The sequence below is a fragment of the Microcaecilia unicolor genome, chromosome 10 (assembly GCF_901765095.1).
Source record: "Microcaecilia unicolor chromosome 10, aMicUni1.1, whole genome shotgun sequence".
In the NCBI taxonomy this organism is placed as follows: Eukaryota; Metazoa; Chordata; class Amphibia; order Gymnophiona; family Siphonopidae; genus Microcaecilia; species Microcaecilia unicolor.
This window is the reverse complement of record NC_044040.1, coordinates 9,761,604-9,782,029: the sequence shown is the minus strand read 5'-3', so window position 1 is coordinate 9,782,029 and position 20,426 is coordinate 9,761,604. Positions and strand designations below refer to the sequence as shown.

General features: G+C 43.5%; 1 protein-coding gene across 1 annotated transcript in view; it reads left to right on the top strand.

Moving 5' to 3' along the window:
- TAF3 (TATA-box binding protein associated factor 3) overlaps positions 1–20,426 on the top strand; it is a 171,136-nt gene that overhangs the window by 148,030 nt on the left and 2,680 nt on the right. The window contains exon 5 of the mRNA XM_030216145.1: positions 13,207–13,474. Coding sequence (XP_030072005.1) covers positions 13,207–13,474 — 268 coding nt within the window. The remainder of the gene's footprint in view (positions 1–13,206; positions 13,475–20,426) is intronic.

The following is a 20,426-nucleotide window of genomic DNA, read 5'->3' as shown; positions in this document are numbered from 1 at the left end:
AGGAGAGAATATAGATTTACCACAAATATCAGATTTAACATTTTAGTTGGCCTATTATCTATCTAAGTTTCCTACTGAGTTCGATTCCCACTTCAGGCACAGGCAGCTCCTTGTGACTCTGGGCAAGTCACTTAACTCTCCTTTGCCCCATGTAAGCCGCATTGAGCCTGCCATGAGTGGGAAAGCGCAGGGTACAAATGTAACAAAAATTAAATAGATACTATTGGAGATTCTACATGGAATGTTGCTACTATTGGAGATTCTACATGGAATGTTGCTACTGTTGGAAATTCTATTGGAGATTCTACATGGAATGTTAGCAACATTCCATATAGAAGGCTGCGCAGGCTTCTGTTTCTGTGAGTCTGACATCCTGCACGTACGTGCAGGATGTCAGACTCACAGAAGCAGAAGCCTGCGCGGCCACATTGGTGATCTGCAAGGGCCAACTTCTACATGGAATGTTGCTAGTGGAATAGCAACATTCCATGTAGAATCTCAAATAGTAGCAACAGTGGAGGAGTGGCCTAGTGGTTAGGGTGGTGGACTTTGGTCCTGGGGAACTGAGGAACTGAGTTTGATTCCCACTTCAGGCACAGGCAGCTTCTTGTGACTCTGGGCAAGTCACTTAACCCTCCTTTGCCCCATGTAAGCCGCATTGAGCCTGCCATGAGTGGGAAAGCGCAGGGTACAAATGTAACAAAAATTAAATAGATACTATTGGAGATTCTACATGGAATGTTGCTACTATTGGAGATTCTACATGGAATGTTGCTACTGTTGGAAATTCTATTGGAGATTCTACATGGAATGTTAGCAACATTCCATATAGAAGGCTGCGCAGGCTTCTGTTTCTGTGAGTTTCTGTGAGTCTGACGTCCTGCACGTCCTGGGGAACTGAGGAACTGAGTTCGATTCCCACTTCAGGCACAGGCAGCTCCTTGTGACTCTGGGCAAGTCACTTAACCCTCCATTGCCCCATGTAAGCCGCATTGAGCCTGCCTTGAGTGGGAAAGCGCAGGGTACAAATGTAACAAAAATAAAATAGAAAAATAAATCTAGGCCCCAAACAAAGGATCCATATTTTGTCAACAGCAGTGGGTTGCTTAGAGAATTCACATAACGCCCTACTTCACCTGATTTGGGGAGGTGTTTGATGATGATCTACAGTTGGTTGTATAAAAAATCCTGTTCAAGTTAACCTACCTCACAGTCCACTTGACTGTATAACACTTTCAACTGGGTGGGGGAAAGTCAAAGATACGATTGTGTTTGATTTCCATTGACAGGCTGAATGGGGTGACAGTCTGGTAGGGAAAAATCAGACACTTCTGTAAAAACAGTACTTGAGTTTAATAGTAAGAGTGTTTCAAAGGAGCATAGTTCCATATTTATCAGTATATACTATCTTTACATGTTGAGTCCAACCAAAGTCAATTGAGACCAGCATCCTGTCTCGATAGATGGTCAGTCCATGTTATAAACTTACCTGGTAGATTAATTTCTAATGGTTAATTAGCAGGAACTGCTTCCCCATGTCTACCTGGCTAACAAATTTTATGGACTTTTCCTCCAAGAATTTGTCCCATCTTCTTTTGAACTCTGCTTTAATTGTCTTGTCCACATCTAGTAACAGATTGTACAGGTTAATGGTGCACTGCATGAAATAATAACTTTCTATAATTTGTTTTCAAAATCTGCTAGTCGTTAGTTTTCATGCAACATCCTCTTGTTTTTGTTTTAAAACCCTTCCCACCTCGCTCTTGATTTTATGAACTTCTATGATCCTCTCTTAGCTGCCTTTTTTTCCAAACTGAAAAACCTTAACCACTTTAGCCTTTGATCGTAAGGTTAAACCCTGCTGAGTGATCCAGCAGCCAGTACTCGGTGGTACTAAACTGGGGACAGAGTTAGGACGGATGTCAGTCTGCTAACTAGTTAAGTAACCACATGAAGTTAGGACAGCAAAACAGTTGTCCTTACTTTGTGTCGAGCTAACCAGGCACTGGTCTATCGGCTGGGGCCCCAGTTAATTTCCAGGTCATTGAACAAACTTGGATATTCAGTGCTGAGAGCTGCACATGCCCCAGCAGTGATTAGCATATCTGGTTTTAAAAAAAGGTTTGGACAAGTTCCTGGAAGAAAAATCCATAGTCTGCTATTGAGATAGACATGGAGAAAGCTACTGCATAGAATGTTGATACTATTTGGGGTTCTGGAATGTTGCTACTATTTGAGCATCTACCAAGTACTTGTGACCTGGATTGTCCACTGTTGGAAGCAGGATACTGGGCTAGATGGACCATTGTTCTGACCCAGTATGGCTGTTCTTAGTTCTGCAACGCGCACTGTAGAGTGAATATCGGACCTTTCGTTTTGTTTTTATAACAGCTTTTACTATATTTCCTGGAAATTATCCCAAAAAGCAACACAGGTAGGATGATCCTCAAGATCCAGAACAGCAGAAAAGAAAAGCAGACCCGCGTGGTGAAATAAAACAAAATGTATTTGACATAGATGCATAAAATCAGCATCTAACTTTCCTCTAACCGCCCAACATGGCCATGTTTTGCCTTCTCGAGGGTTGTGTCAGGGGCTTAACATAAAACCAGCAGGATCAGTCCAATGGTTCCCCTGTCTGGTTAATACAGTGCAGCACAAAGAATAAGGCTCACAAGCATTGAGCTGTCCTTTCCAAGCAGCTGCAGTCTGACGTGCAGATTTGTGAACTACTAGACTTTCACTGAATTGGAAGAAAACTGAGGCAAGGGAAGGTATTCTGGATTTAGTGCACACCTTTCAGTAGTAGCTCAAGGTGAGTTAGGTATTTGATTGATCAAAAGGACAGGAATTCTCACCAAAATTTGGCAATGTAGACAGTATAGAGATACCTTTAGGGGTCCTCAAAACCCAGTCTGCCATTGTTGTTCAAGATGGTGGAAAGTTGAAGTACAAGGAAGCAAAATTGACGTCCTCTCAAAATGAATGTTGACATCAGGCTGACTCTAGCCATGTTTTCCCAGAGAGGGTGTGAAATGTTGGGAAACAGGATGAGATGTTTTTAACTGGAGAGCACTTAATTTCCCTTAAACTCCAACAGGTAGTGTAATTGAGTCATCAAAAAAATATTTAAGTTTGAAGCAACTAGGGGAAGCCATACCACCACAGAAGGAAGTGTTTTATCTTCACTCTGGGACATGGATAGATGGATCTGTACCTTCTAGTGACCAGGGTCGCAAAACCATGGACAGCATTCCTTGAGGAGTCCTCTGAAGAGGGGATATTATGCTAGTCTGTTGTTCTCTTGTTTTTGAAATGGATAGAATTCCATACCGAGATGTTTTTCATGCCAGAAATGATATCTGTATGGACCTCAGCAGGTACTGGCTTTTTTTCCTGCTGTTAATAGACGTTTTTCATTCTTACTCTGCATCAATGTTTACAAAAGCATCAGGAAGTGAATCTTTTGGGAAAATTAATTTTTCGTTGCGATATCCCTGTTAATGTTTTAAGTTAGATGCCTAATGTTAGATGTATATTTTTTTTACCCTAAATAGCTTACAATAATTATTGATGCCAGTGTTTCAGCACAGTCTGTGGAGGAAGCAATTTAGGTGTAGATCCTTTAGGAAAAGGAGGAGTTTGTGGCCGCTGAGAAGGGGAAGACTGGATGGGCCATTTGGCCCTTGTCTGCCGTCATGTTTCTGTTCTTCTATATACCACTACAATAGCCCTTATGTCTGCAAGTGTCACCTATATGTAGGTACCGTGAGTAGTGTATTTTGGAGGATTGATACGTTCCACCACAAGTGTACCAGTTAGAGTAGGATATGGGCCTGGGTCGTCTTCACTACAGTCCACTGCACTGACCACTTGGCTACTCCTGGGAGCTGCTTGCTGCTCTCATAGCGCCTGGTATGTAGTGTCAATGTCACATATTAGGGGGATGGGAGGGAGGTCGGGGAGTAATGGGGGGGGGGGTTAGATTGTAAGCTCTCTTTTAGATTGTAAGCTCTTTGAGCAGGGACTGTCCTTCTATGTTTAAATTGTACAGCGCTGAGTAACCCTAGTAGCACTTTAGAAATGTTAGTTAGTAGTAGTACTAGTTATGCCTTAATTTCTCCAGTGGTCATTCAAGGCAACGTTTGGTCACTTAGTCATGACTGAAACAGATCTACCAAAGGAACATCTTAATTTTGGCCCAAGGTGTTTTCATTTTGTTCCATTAATGCAGAAAAACGTCTTTAACTTTTCGTGCTGCCCATACGTGCCCCCCTTGGATGAACTGTGGAGCAAAGTGTCTAAAATCAGACTGTCAAAAACTGCAACTTGTATGTTTTTGAGAGAAAATGTTCTTCTGCCACCTTATGACTTTTTTGGACTTTGTTTTGAAAATGAGCCCCAAGGTGTGGTAATGCTAGTATCACACGCTAAGCATTAGTAAATAAGGAGGATGATAATGAAAGCGGGACAGAGATGTACAAACTACCAATTTTAGAGTTCTTTTTTAAACCTATCCCCAGGTAATGAAGGTGCCAATGGCGGGAACCACCTTTTTTCCCCCTGACAAGTTTCATAGCAAAAGTTGGAGTGCAATTTCACTATGAAAATTAGTGCAAATCTCATGGATAAAAAAAAGCATACAGGGTCTTTGTCCCAATATGAGCAATTTCTAGCTAAACTGGGGAGTAAGACTGCTGGCGGGGGAGGGGGGGGCTGGCCTGATCAGGAGGAAAGTTTTGGGGGGAGGGGAGTGTCAGATATGGGGCAGGGAGAACCAGGCCTTTATTTATATGGTGTTTGTACCCCACATTATCCCAAACTGGCTCAAGTTCAGTGTGGATTACAAGCAATAAACAGCATTGACCGACAATAAAAGGGCACTATCACCTCTTTTTTCCTGCTGGTCATCCCTCTCCTTATGCACCCAAGCATTGTTCTGCCTTTGACCGTCGCCTTTTCTACCTGTTTAGCCATCTTAAGATCATCAGACACAGTCACCCCCAAGTCTCGCTCTTCTTTTGTACACAGAAGCACTTCAACCCCTATATTGTACCGTGCCCTTGGATTCTTGTATGGGTACAGTAGGGTTTGGGGGAGGCTTACCATACAGTATAAGGGTGCAATGGTGAGATGTGTACCTGGGACCTTTTATGTGATGCCCACTGCAGCACCCCCTAGGCTGTCCCACTGCTCCACTGGAATGTCTGTGTGACCAGTCTACTAAGAATACTGGCCCCTATAAATCCCAATGGCTTGTTTTTGTGCGTTTTTCACTTGGATTTTTTTTTTTTTTTTTTTTCAAAAACGGTCCCGAAAGACACACTGAGCACAAACACATCTAGCAAACAAGTTGAACATTTTTCTGGTTTGAAAATGGCCTTGTTTGCTAGTGGATTTTTGGACTCTTTTCACAAAATGTCGCAAATTGGATTTAGACGACATATCGAAAATGCCCCTCCTTATCTGCTGTAAAGTTCATTTTATGCAGTGGGCTTTGCAGCTATAATACTGTTATTGCATGCTAAGCTTTAGATTATTGGGAATAAAATATTGATTGTATTGCCCTTTCAGAAAATTGAAGGTCCGCAGGAATAAAGTCTAATTCATCCATCATTACCATAGTCGATCACTCTGTTCCATTTGTACCTCAGTCCCTTAAATAATTTAATAATAACATAGAGTAAATTCAGAAGTGTGGTCTGGTACCAGCATAGCAGTTCTTTCAGAATGGATATTTCTACATCCAAAACCACAACAAATTTGTTTTCTGGAGTATAAAATTAAACTCTGTGCTGACTGAGAGGCATTCTTTAACTAGTGCCACCCATTTAGGATAAATTAGAATTAAGTACACTTATTATGATCTTAATTTGGCAAATGCTATCCTGTTCAATGGAGACAGATTTAGCTTGCTTGTTCTTTGTCTTCAAGGGTAAATAATTAAGCCATTGTGGAAGAACTTTTGAACTTGGTATGTCTTTTAGTGGCCAAGGGCCTCAGCAATTCAGACTGTGATAATTTAGCTTACTGGCTCCATACTGTTTGCACACAATAGCCCAATGAGAGGATCATTAAACTCCCTGTCTAGGTGTATCCAGATTGCATTTGTCTCTAACCATGGCGCGTTCTGTGTGGCTCTTTATTCGCTTGTCAAGCTGTGGGCTTCCATTTCAGGCCGAGCACCTCCTGACCCGTTCTATTTATTTCACTGTTTTGTGGTGGGGAAACAGGTAAAGAAATCCTTCCTCTGGTTCCTCCTCCTGCACGTTTTTATGAATGAGACCAGTGTTTGCAAGGGTTAGGGCATCATGACCAAATCCACCAAGAGAAGTAATGCAAGCAGCAGGAGTCTATTGTGGGAGCTAGTTAGGGGCGGTGTTGGTTACTCTGAGAGAGATTGCTCTTTCAGCAGAGACGACTTATGGAATTAAATAAGAAAAAGTAATAGGGCAGATGGAACCATGTGGAAGGGGGGAAAGCCACTGTTGAGACAGAACGAAACAATGGAGATTTGGCAGTGAAATGTGTGAGGGTGATTCTTCAGTTTAAGTATAAATTGTCGAGGGGGTCTTGATTTTTGGCTTGAAAGTTAATTGAAGTGGTCACAAAGCTGAAGGTTCACCTAGGGTATTCTCCATCCTTGCACCAGTCCTCTAAGCAGAAACATTTGACTAAATAATGCTTATCAGAAATTGAAAAATGCTCAAGTGTCTGTAAAATTCTCTTGAAGCCCATACCTCTATCCACCTTATCAGTATAGTCAACTGATTGAATAATAAGTGTTTGTGCCTCAAGATCAAATGGCAAAGTGGTTAATATAAAATGTTAGAGGTCCCAGCGAAAACACAGACAACCACGTGGCTGGGACTGTCTGGCAGGTTACACTGGGAACCGAGGAGACTCTCTGATAATGCTAGCCACTGGAGCCGACTCTGTGGGTGGTGTGGGTGCTTGAGCACCCCCAATATTGGAAAAATTCCTTGTATGTGTCCAGGGAGGGATTATTTCCATTGGGCTTAGCACCCCCAATAATTTTGAAAAGTTGGCTCCTATGATGCTAGCTATTTACATGAGCAGAGGACGACTGAATTTCGGTTTTGTTTGGGGTACCGAAACCAGCCCAAGATCCCGTTTCTGCCCAGTTTCATTTTTGGCTGAAAGGTTATTTTACTTTTCAGTTATGTTTTCAGTTTCAGCCTAAAATGACCGTGTGTTTTCAGTGGAAGCTGAAAATTTGTGCGTTCTCTTATTGGTTTCCCTCCCTCCTCCTCCAAACAGGACTTGCCATTCCTCCCAGACCCCCACAAGTGCCTTCCCGCCCTACCCTTGGGCGTATTTCATAATCTCTGGTGGACTAGGGGAGTAGTTGGGGGCAGGAGCAATCCCCAGTTTCTCCTGCCCATTGTGGCTCTGCTCTCAAAATGGCTGCCGCAACTGGGGCTTTGTTTTGAGGTTTTTTTGTACTATTATAGTTGCAATTAATGCAGTTATGATATTGCACGATCGGTTTATTTGGTAAATAGAGTGCCCAAATAAATGCTTTTGATATAAAATTTTTTTGCTTGTTTTTATAAGTGTCTTTAAAGAGAAAATAATTCTCAGTTTTGCTATTCTGTGTTCCTCTGAGAGGAAGCCTCAACAACCAAAATGAAAAGTGGAAGCCCTGCTGGAAGGTAGGTTCAAAGGAAACTTCCGCAAATTATTTCTGTACTCAGAGAGTCATGCATATTTGGAATTCCGCTCTAACTTCTTCCAAGGCATGTCTAAAACAGGACTTGAGGGCCAGCACCAGTTGGAGTCCCAGGTCCCCAGTGGGCTGCCCAGCGCTACGGCAGGCAAGAGGCATAATCACAGCTCCTGACTGCAGAGATGAGAGTGCCTCAGGAGGCCATGTTGGATTTTGGTGGTCCAGCACCAACATAACCACTGTTCCTCCCAGATTCAAACCTGGCATGGAACTACTACTATTTAGCATTTCTATAGCGCTACAAAGCGTACGCAACGCTGCACAAACATAGAAGAAAGACAGTCCCTGCTCAAAGAGCTTACAATCTAGTAGACAAAAAATAAAGCAAACAAATCAATGTGTAGAGGAAAGAGGAGAGGAGGGTAGGTGGAGGCGAGTGGATACAAGTGGTTACGAGTCAAAAGCAATGTTAGAGGTGGGCTTTCAATCTAGATTTAAAGATGGTCACGGATGGGGCAAGACGTAGGGGCTCAGGAAGTCTGTTCCAGGCATAGGGCGCAGCAAGACAGAAGGAGCGGTCTGGAGTTGGCAGTAGTGGAGAAGGGAACAGATAAGAAGGATTTATCCAGGGAACAGAGTGCACGGGAAGGGGTGTAGGGAAGGACGAGTGTGGAGAGATACTGGGGAGCAGTAAACATAGGAAAACATAGGAGTCCCCTGACTAACTTCCACTTAGGTCCGCCAAAACCCCTGAAATCTTCCCCTGGTGCCCCCATCACAAATGGTTCAGTAGGAGCAGGATGTGCGGCTAGCATACTGGGCCACACATTCCACACAGCACCTGCTTCCCAAAAATCGGTGCTGCACGAGCTGCTAGCAGCCCGGGTTCCCGCTGTGAAAAACAATTAAAAGTGACTCACCTTTTATCCAAGTCTGCCCTGCTTTGCCTTTGCTCACACAACACAGTGAGCTTGATTTGAGGATTCCCCAGAGAAACAAACTGCCTCAAGTATATATTTTAGGCAGAAGGAAAAGAATAAACCAGTAAACTTGCCCAGAACCGGCAGGAGGGAGCCCCAATGTCCACTGGGGGAGGAGGAGAGTGTTAAGGGAACCCCACACCACATCCTGAAGCCCCATAGAACCATCTGCTGGCTGGCTTCAGAGGCAAAGCCTATGGGCTACAGCCTGGGACCCAGGAGAAGTAGCAGAAGGTCTGTGGACCAGTCCCTGGGAGCAACAGCCTAAACAAAGCTCAAACTCAAGGGTTACAGGCCTGGGGAGCCAGTCCAACAATATACACTCCACCTTGTTCTATGCTTTCTTTCATTCTAGCGATGATTACTGTAATGTCATCTATGCAGAGATTACTAAACATAACCTCAAGAGACTACAGACATTGCAAAACACTGCAGCACGTATACTTTGTCGAGCATCTTGTATGATTATGTCTCACCTCTCCTTCGACAGCTTCATTGGTTACCTACTGATTTCGGGGTTAAATTTAAAATTCTAACTTTAACTCATAAGATCCTTTATAGTGGTTTCCCTGCATACCTTGCTTCTTTGGTAATCTACACACCTTCTCTCACTCTGCGTTCACTAAAAAAATAAGGTAGTTCTCCCACCCCCTTCTAAAGCTAGATGGGAATCCACTAGATCTAGTTCTTTTTACTTTACTTCACCGGCTCTCTGGAACTTGTTACTGCAGTACCTTAGGCTTGAAACATCTTATACATCCTTTTGTGCTCTATTAAAAACTCATTTCAGCAGGCTTTCTATGTTTAGGTCTGGGTCGACTCTGCAGTGTGAGGTCAGGGATGGGTTTAGTTGCATGAATTTTTGATTGTTTGAACTTCGTGTTTTTTAAACTTGTTGTATGGATTTTTTTTTACTATTTTTTTTATATAATTGAAACAGTACTTGAATGATAGTTAATTCTGTCCTATTTACAAATAGTATTCCTTTCTGATTTTCTTGTTTTTAATTTTTTAATTGTAAACTGCTTTAATTTGCTTGCAACAAAGCGGTATAACAAGTTTAATAAATGATAAATCTAAGAACCTACTTCACCAGTCCAATCTTCACCACTACCTATATGAGTGTCACTGATGAGACAGTTCAAACTCTCCACCTCCCAGTTGCTAGTAAGGGGAGGGGGGGGCGCATAGTCCATCCATCTGGACTGGTCTAGCAGGACTCAAGGAAAGAAAATTATCAGGTAAGAACAAATTTCACCATGGAATCTAAATGAGCTGTGTGCCGATGTCTCCCCAAGTCTTTGTGTTAGCTCATGCACAAAACTTGTTTTAACATAGGGCACCAATGGTAGCACACAAAATTGTATGCAAAACCCAAACTAAACTGTGTGCAAACCTAGGACATTTCATTACATTGGTCCCAAAATGTTTAGTGCTTGAATTACAGCCCATCTGATGAGTTATTCTGCTCCGTGTGGTAGTGCAGTAAGTTAAACCTGGAGCCTGGAGGTTACCTTAATTCCAGAAGCATATAAATACCGTGTCCGTAATTTTGTGGTGTTTTGTACCTGGTAATGTGCCCAGAATTTTAGTTCATGTTGATGTATTAGGATCAGTAAATTTGTTAGCAGTAAATAGTCCAGTTTACTAGAAATTTTCTGCTTTCATATGTCATGATGATCCATTTTCAGATTTTGTCAGTGTTTGGACAATCTTTATAAAATGTCATGAACTCACATTATTTAAATAAAGTAAAGCGAGCAAATTGAAAGATTATGTCTGCAAAAAGCTTGGGCAGTTAAAGTATGAGGCATGATTCCTATTCCCAGTCTCAGGTAAAAGGTTTTTTTTTTTCCCTGCTGAAAGTAACTTTTCAACTGTTTGCTGGCATGAAAAGCTGTGTGTGCCTGTTGCCAGGAATCCAGCTTCAGGAGCCATTAAGGAACTGAACAAGAGCAGTGTCGTTTATCTCCTCAACTGAACAGATTTAAGAACATTCATGCAAGTCTGAATTTCTGTATGAAGATTTTGGAGGATTTTTAATAAGGTTACTATTACGTGTTTCCATTGTACATGGTAGTGATGTGGGGTAAATTTAATTGTTTCAGCCTGAGTAACAAAGCAGTTAAGTAGGCTGTAGAAAATCATTGTACGTGAAAAATCGTTTTCAAATCAGACTAAAGACAAAATAGTTTGGTTGGGTTTTTTTTTTTTGTCTTATTAAAGTGTCGGGACTGTTTTTTTGTGTTAATCTTGCTATGAGGAAAGATATAAAAGTGATGAGTTTTCTTCTTTAGTTCTGGTATCTCATGCAGAAAAATGTCACCTTGACCTGAACTCATAAAGGCACATGTTGAGTAGAAATTATTCCAGTCAAATAGATGATTGACACTCCTGTTTAAATGTTTCCCTCTTTATAGCAATTAACAATCGGGCGTCTGAGCTTTCCTTTCTGAGCTCTGGAAGTAGTCTTATCATGTCCCCTTCTTTTCTTTTTTTTCTGTGCTACCCGTCTGATCTTAGCCAAAATTTTAACAAGCTTTCTGCTGGAAAGGAAGACTTCCAAAGATTCACCTGCACGGCTTGTAGACCTTGCGCCAATAGTAATTACCAGAAATGTTAGCTTTTCACCACTGCTTTTGGCTCCTAGCTACTACTCAATTACCTCCCCTTGTTCCTTCTCACCTTGTACTTCCCTCGCCCTTAATTGTCTTGTCTGTCTGTATTATTTTTAGATTGTAAGCTCTATTGAGCAGGGACTGTCTCTCTGTGTCAGGTGTTCAGCGCTGCGTGCATCTGGTAGCGCTAAACAAATGTTAATAATAATTTTTGGATGCGTGTATCGGACACGCGGCAAGTGGCATTTGATGCACGTAGGTCATTGCCACCCAGTTACCTTGTGAGACTTTACTGCTAGGTCAGTGGCTGGCGGTAAGGTCTCAGACCCAATGTGGACGCGCAGCAATTTTCATTTTGCCGCACATCCATTTTCGGCAAAAATTTAAAAAAGGCAATTTTTGCAGGTGCCTTCTATGTGCGCCCAAAACACGCACCTACACTACTGCAGGCCGTTTTTCAGTGCACCTCAGTAAAAGGACCCTGTCCTACTTCTTGCCCCCCCCCCCCCCCCAACGCATGCTCTGTTTTAGTGAAATTAAGTAGCATACTTAATTTCACTAAAATCCATCATGTGTGTGGGGGGGGGGGGGGGGCAGGGGCAAGCTGCGTGGCTGCAAACATCACTGGAAGGAAGGCTTCTGCTGATGGGGCTTGGGGACCCTTGCCAGCCAAAGCAGCAGACCTTGGTGAGTTTATAAGTTTAACTAGCCATTAAGCCTGTTAAAACAGGCGAGATTTCCAGCTACCCTCCTCGCCGCCACTCCCTCCCCCCCCCCCCTCCATGCCAGGCCCCCTGCATTGACCTGACAGTGTCTCGCACCTCCGTGTGAAAGCGCTGCAGGCAGCAGAAGATCGCTCTGCTGCTGCCTGCAGCGCTTCCACATGGAGGTGAGAGGCGCTGTCAGGTCAGTGCAGGGGGCCCGGCACGGAGGGGTGAGGGACGGTGGAGGTTGGTGCGCGCGATGTTTGTTTCCAGGCTCCAGCGACAGTCCAACTCCGTTTCCCTCTCTGTTCCGCCCTCTGACATCATCACGTCTTGACGCGAGGACGGGACAGAGAGGGAAGTCTCTACTGCGCATTTGCAGGTGAGTCTGTCACTTGCCATTTATATGTTTGATGATAATTAATTTGGTAAATTAAAGAAAATCATTAAAACCACCATGTATTTTCTGAGGTGTTAATGAACGACGAACATTTTTTTGAAAGGTCTTCTTACTTAGATACTTCTCATTTTTCCCACCTCCTCCAAGATACCCTCCCAACCCGACACACCACATCACTACCGCCACTGAATAGCAGATCTAAAGAGAGAGGGGATGATAAATGTTTGTCTTTCGAGAAAGCATTTGGGGTGGATCGCTGAGTTAAGGAGAGGCTGACCTGTTTGGTTTCTTATTTAAAAGAGGAGTATGAGTCAGAAGGAACGTTTGGGTTAAGATGTATTATGGCCTTAAGGAAGTTTACTTTTTATTGCATCGTATCTTATAAATGTTTTTATTGTAACCCATCTAGAAGTTTAACGATAGGTTAGACAGAAATACAGTGATGATAAAAGTTAGTGTATTAATACAAATAAGGGGAACAGATTTCAGAATGAGACCAAAAGAACAGATCCTTTCCCAGAGACAACTCATCTGACAGCAAGTAAGACCCAGAAGGCCTCTCCAGTTTGCCAAGTTTCACTTTGTGTCTGGTTTTCCTTGCCTTTCTTTTTAGTAGAGTTTTGGGCAAGTATAATAGAAATACAGGAAGAATGTCATTATGCTAATGTGTTCTGTGCTGCTATCAGAATAAATTTCTTCTTTAGTTTTCCGTGTGCATGATTTGGAAAGAAATACATGCATTTATCATGCCTTTTTTAGTGTGAAAATATACATACTGAACAACTTTCTGATTCTCTTTTGCTTTGATCGGCAGCGTCATCAGCAAAGTGGTACCAACGGCAGAGGTTAAACCATCAACGCCTGCTCCACCATCACTGCCTTCCTTGGCATCTGCACCAGTTCTGGTGACTCCTCCTCCTGCTCCTCCTGCTCCTCCTCCTCCTGCCTCAGCTCCTCCTCTTCCTCCTCAAGTAATTGCAGCTCTTGCTGCAGTGCCACCAAACTCCCCCATCATCCCTTCAGCAGGAGGTTCCAAAGGACCCGTCAGGAGCGTGGTAACAGAAACCGTCAGTACCTACGTGGTATGTATCACCATCCTGCACGTCTCTATAGGGCTGAATGCCACGAAAAGTGAAATGTAACAACTTAAAAGCAGATTGAATCCAGTGGAAAAAAACAGTACCAGTAGCTCTCTGTTTATGACGTGGTTGTGCAATCTTGTGGTGATCTTTGCCTTCTGAAGTACGCAGTTCTAATGTAGAGCAAGACCCTTTTTTTTTTTCAGTGAATTCCCATTTACCTTAAACCGGTTCCTGATTCCATATTCCCATGTGTCACCCTGTAGGAAAATTCCATCTACAGTGAAGAACTCCCATAGTACAGAGACGCTTGTCTGGATAGGGCAGGTCATTTTCATCAGAACATCTCCTTAATTTTTCTCTCTCCTCTTTTTTTCGCGGAATTAAAAAAAAAACAAAAAAAAACTTGCAGTTCAATGTGGATCCCAAATATAAAAAAAACTGGCCAAGCCAAGATATACAACCAATTAATAAAACACAATAATAAGAAGATGAAAATAAAAACAGAAAATTATATTCCAGTACCAACGAAGTTTCGAAATAAATACATCTTAATCTGACACCTGAGTCAAAATATCCATTTGCAGTCAATATGGAAAATACCTCAATCTCCTCGTACCCCTCACAGAAGGAAAAGGAAGGCAAATTAACAGTTCTAGAAGGTCTAACTGAAATGGCTAGAGTCAGGCAATTCACCAAATAAGCAGGTGCTGGCCCATGCAATATTTTATACAGCAAGCAAAAAACATTTATACAAAATTCTTGGCGATATTGGTAACCAGTAGACAGTAGCATAATATGAGGAAAGCCCCTCTGATCTTCTCAAGGAATAAATGAACCACAAAGTACAGCATTCCAAGTAGTCTGAAGTTTCTTCATCAAAGACTGCAAACAGTTCAAATAAGTGATATTACAGTAGTCATAACCATAGGAGCCACCTTTTCAAAATGATTGTGGGTGCTGAATTTTTTTTTTTTTTTTTTTTTTACAGGTGGTGCATTCTCCCCTTCCCCCTCTCCCCTGTCCCCCTCCACCTCCGTCCGAGTTCTAGGCCCCCCTCCCTCCCTCCCGCCCTCCCAGTTCCAGGGTCATCGTCCCTCCCTCCCTTTGAGTTCCAGGCCCCCTCCCTCCGAATTTTAAAAGTCATCTATCTTACCTCATCGGGGTTAGGGCGGAAGCAGCGGTAAAAAGCATGCAGGCTCGGTGCTTAGTTCAGTTTTCCCTTTGCTTTCTCTCAGCTCTGGCCCCGCCCTTGCGGAAATAGGAAATGAGGGCGGGACCAGAGCTGAGAGAGAGCAAAGGGAAAACTGAACTGAGCGCCAAGCCTGCATGCTTTTTACCGCTGCTGCCACCCTAACCCTGACGAGGTAAAATAGATGACTTTTAAAATTCGGAGGGAGGAGGCCTGGAACGCGAAGGGAGGAGGGAGGGAGGGAACGAACTTCCAGTGGGTGGAATATTGGGGGTGCTCGAGCACCCATAGCACCCACGGAGTCGGCGCCTTTGGTCATAACAAAGCTTGTACAAGCATCCAAAACTGGTCCTCCCCAAAATACTTTTGAATGTAACAGAGTTTGACCCACAGGCTTTTCTCTTTATGCACAATCTGTTCACTTGAGGTTCCAAAGAGCCCCTAGGATCCCAAAAAAATTCCAAAGTTCTCACCACTGATGAATGTACGGGTTCATTGAAATATCATCGGTGCAAGTCTGGGTCTCTTCTAACACGAATGTTCTAGGCTTGTCTCATGTTGGAATGAAGGCTGTGCTTTTGATATACTGAATGCTATCCTATAGGCAGGAGCGTTTTTTGTGGCTAGTGGAAGGGGAATTCTCTGTACTATGTTTACACCTGATATGAACAGCATTTGGTTTAAAAAACATTAAAGCAGCAACTGTTCAACTGAAGGTATTGTTCTCTTAGTTTGGTGTTTTGAAAGACCTTATCTTTGGTTCAGGCATACAGGATTGATGTTGCCTTTATGGAGAGAAGACAAGTCTTCAGTATACACTCATACTTCTACAAGTCTCATTGTAAGCAGTAGCGACCTAGGCTATTGAGAAAATAAGCTTGGTTAGCTAGTGCAGACTTTCTGAAGAAGACGCTAGAATTTCTGAGATAACTAAGGCATTGTAAATACAGAGCTAAGTTAAAATAGTATTAAGGTTCCCATGAGTTTGAGATATGCATGACAGTTGTTTTTTTTCTGAGAAGAGTCGATGCAGTTCCCATGTTTATTGCCTATGCCTTTTGTTAATTTAAGATGTTGATGGGTGACTTTTCGAGTAGACTCAGAGGCATATTTTCAAAGCACCTTAGCCTTCCAAAGTTCCATAGGTCCCTTTGGAAGGCTAAGTGCTTTGAAAATATGCCTCTCCGCTGCCTTCTCGGCTACAGGAACATCTTCCCTTTAAGGCTCCTTTTACTGGCAGTCACCTTGTTGCCGTTAAGTAGGTCACATTCAGACTTTTCCAATAGCTTGACTGCACCATTGGGTATTAAAATGTTATATATGTGTATATTTCAGCATACAATAAGCTGTGTACATCAAAGGAAACAACCGCAAAACTAAACCTCACTAGAGTGAAACTTGGGGTGCAGTATACGTGTGGCACGTGGAATTCCAGAGAACTGTACGCTTAAAATTGTGAGAAGTCTCCTCTGGAGCACTTGCCCTTTAGCGTACTTTAGGAGAAATGTCACAAACTGAATGGAAAGTTACTCAATAACTTTTTATATCCTTGATCTTATCAGCTAGTTGAAAAGAGGAGTTTGGCTAATAAGTAATAACAGTGCAATGCAGAGAGCAGCGTACCCCAGCACACCTAGTCTGAGCAGGATTAAGATGGTCTATATGCAAATACACTTTGTGTTATCCTGTGCCACCTTCCTGGTATCCCGGAGCAGGACAGAGCTCACTCAATTCCTTGATTCCTGGAAACATCAGGAGCGCTAAATCTGTGCAAATGGCATGAGAACTCGACCGTCCTACCAAGTGCAGTAATACTGTCCTGACGTATACTTTCCATCAGCTTATAGGGGCTGCTACTTAGCTTCTCTCTCCCCGATCTGCTGCTTCCCATGTTACTGCACCAAAGAAAGAGATAACACCAGATCAAGAGCACTGGAAGTGCAGGAGAGACAGAGTGGTGTCAAAAGATGGTACCCAATCTGAACAATCAAAAAGCTTCCCTTTTATTATTATTACTAGTAAAACATGCCCGTTTCTTGTGCAAATGAAACGGGCGCTAGCACGGTTTCCTTCCGAACCTCCCCCCCTCCCTACTCACCCCTTCGGCATTCTGAAGGCACTGACCGCCATTGTTGCGGACCTCGGCACGCCACCTTCAATCTGCTGTTTCGTTGGTTGTGAAGCCACTGATGCCATTGCTCCGCCCTCGACGTCATAACGTTTGACGCGAGGGCGGGGCCCCAACACAGCGTTTTTGGTGGCTTCACCACCACGAAGGCTTCGAACTGGAAGGAAGTGCCCGGAGGACCTGACAGTGACGTCAGTGTCCTCAGAACGTTTATTATATAGGATTATTGTGAGCCACAGTGGTTTTACAGGAGAAGCACCAGGATCAAATTCACTCTTACTACTTAGAGAAAACATCCTCCAAACTGCAAAAGTGTAAAAAAAAAATGAGGTTTTAGCTAGTGTTTTGGGCCAAACCGTTATTGGTGATGTCGTGTGATAAAATCTTTTTATGAAGTAACGTGTAATAGTTTAGCTGACAAGCTTTAAAAATGTCATCACAGCACAAGAACCTGGAGGACACCTATAGTACATCAACTTCAGAGAAATGGAGAAAAATCAGTGGACATAATTATTTTCTTTTGAAACGGTGGAGTCTACTTAGAAGTTGAATAATATTGTGATATTGTTAACGATAGGAGTGAGTGAGTCCGCATAACATGAAGCCATGGCATCAGGGGAATCTATTTTCTGCCATTAGAACTGGATGCATAGGACGTGCTTTGCATGAAACGCTAGGGATGGGTCGACACACACGCCAAAGCTGAGCTGCAGAACGGTAACAGCTCTGCATAGGATATAGTAAAGAAAAATGAAGACATTCCCTTTAATTAAAATTTATCAGATAAAGGAAGAAAGTCAGTTGATTGCTTCCAAATGTATGGATCTAGTTATTTCAAACCAGTAGTGTGTCAGAGTTGGTTTCTTCTGATACAGCGGTATTATAAATATAAGACCCTTGCGTTCCAGTTTGGTAGAGTTTAAATCGGTGTTATTGTCTCTCTAGTTTTGCACCAGTTTTTGATGACGTTCAAGCTGCTCATATTGTCCGAAAACAATTACTTAGCAATTGTCTGAGGTTGCAGAAAATGACATAACGGTGAGCTTTGATGTAATGAAAAGCTTGGGCTGCTTGACCACAGACATCTCTATAATAGAGATTCCTATGCTTCTGTTTTGTTTTTTCCTTTTTTTTTTGTATCATTTGTTTTTATTTAAAATGGGGAAAAAAAATCTTCTGCTGCTCTTCTCAGGGCAGTTGCAATCCCCAGTCACACCTGCCCCCCAGCAGTTCAATGATAAAACATGGTGAGGGCCCTTTTGGCTTATGCTGTGAATGAAAATGGCCCCAGTCAAGCGGCCAGGCCATTTTGTTATAGAGCAGAGTCCAGTACTACTACTAATACTACTTATCATTTCTATAGCGCTACTAGACGTACGCAGCGCTGTACACTTGAACATGAAGAGACAGTCCCTGCTCGACAGAGCTTACAATGTAATTAGGACAGACAAACAGGACAAATAAGGGATAAGGACAAAGAGTAGCAAGATTCCGGAATCCCAAAGGCTACTACTACTACTTATCATTTCTATAGCGCTACTAGACGTACGCAGCGCTGTACACTTGAACATGAAGAGACAGTCCCTGCTCGACAGAGCTTACAATGTAATTAGGACAGACAAACAAGAGATAAGGGAATATTAAAGTGAGGATGATAAAATAAAGTTACACATTAGTAAATGTGGCCCTTAGCTAGTTTGGAAATATGAGTAATTAAATCCAAACAATAATCCAAATTCGATCAGAGTTCTATCCCCTCCCAGCATATATGGCTGTTGACATTATGCAGTACTAAACCGGAGAGGCAGGTTCTGGCAGTAATGTAGTTTTATTGTTTCTCTGAGATACAGCAGGGCTGTGGTCTTACGGTTATGGTTAAAATTTATTGGTATACTACCATTCATAAAAACAAAACGTGGAGGGGCATAATCGAACGGGGCGCCCAAGTTCTCATGAGGGCGTCCTCGCAAGACGGCCCCGTAAAGGGGCAGGGTAACCTGTATTATCGAAACAAGATGGGCATCCATCTTTCGTTTTTATGATACAGTCGGGGGACGCACAAATCATGAAACTTAGGTCGACCTTAGGGATGGTCGTTCTTAGGTCGTCTTTGAGATGGTCGTTCCCAGTTTTCGCCAATAATGGAAACCGAGGACGCCCATCTCAAAAACGACCAAATCCAAGCTATTTGGTCGTGGGAGGAGCCAGCATTCATAGTGCACTGGGCCCCCTCACATGCCAGGACACCAGCCGGGCACCCTAGGAGGCACTGCAGTGGACTTCACAAATTCCTCCCAGGTGCATAGCTCCCTTACCTTCGGTGCTGAGCCCCCCAAAACCCCCTCCCCACAACTGTACACCACTGCCATAGCCCTAAGGGGTGAAGGGAGGCCACCTACATGTGGGTACAGTGGGTTTTGGGGGATTTGGAGGGCTCAACATTTACCACCACAAGTGTAACAGGTGGGGGGGTGGATCTGGGTCCGCCTGCCTGAATTGCACTGCACCCACTAAAAACTGCTCCAGGAACCTGCATACTTCTGTCATGCAGCTGGGTATGACATTTGAGGCTGGCATAGAAGCTGGCAAAAAATGTTTTTACATTTTTTTGTTTTTGGGTGGGAGGGGGTTGGTGACCACTGGGGGAGTAACGGAAGGTCATCCCCGATTCCCTCCCTCCAGTGGTCATCTGGTCAGTTCGGGCACCTGTTTGAGGCTTGGTCGTGAAAAAAATGGACCAAGTAAAATCGTCCAAATGCTCGTCAGGGACACCCTTCTTTTTTTCCATTATCGGCCGAGGACGCCCATCTCTAAATCACGCCTCAGTCCCGCCTTCGGTACGGTGCCGACAAGCCCCCGTGAATTTTGGTCGTTCTCGCGACAGAAAGCAATTGAGGATGCCCAAAATCGGCTTTCCATTATGCCGATTTGGGCAACCCTAAGAGAAGGACGCCCATCTCCCGATTTTTATCGGAAGATGGGCGTCCTTCTCTTTCGAAAATGCCCCTGATAGTGATTTACAATACAAAACAGAAAAGAACTACAGTTCAATAGAACAGAGGAAAAAATAGCCAACATCAATCAAAGAAAATATATTAAAAAGAGCTAAACATCAACCACATACATATCCAGAACAGAACACAAGTCGCAGTAGCCCAGTGCAAAAAAAAAAATAGTGCTCAGCAAGTATGCCCAAAAGAAGTTTTAAAGTTTGGGTCATCCCATCCCCCCATTACTTTGAGGAACAGTAACATACTGGTCGCCAGAAGTTGGTTTGGCTCAAGAGCACAGGGCCGTGCCTAGGGTCTCCGGCGCCCCCTGCAGTTGGCCCCGCCGGCGCCCCCCCCCCCCCCCCGAAAACGATCGCTACACTACCTGCCCTCTTCCCCCCAGATCCTTTTCCTTTTTGTTTAAATTTACCTCTCCGGCGCGCGGCAGCGTAGCGTTAGTGAGAAGGAGGCGGCGCTCCCCCGCCCCGACGTGTCTTCTTCCCTTCGCTCAGTGTCCCGCCTTCTTCTGACGTCATTTCTGACGTCAGAAGAAGGCGGAACCGAGCAAAGGGAAGAGACTGACACGTCGGGGCGGGAGAGCGCTGCCTCCTCACTAACGCTACGCTGCCACGCGCCGGAGACGTA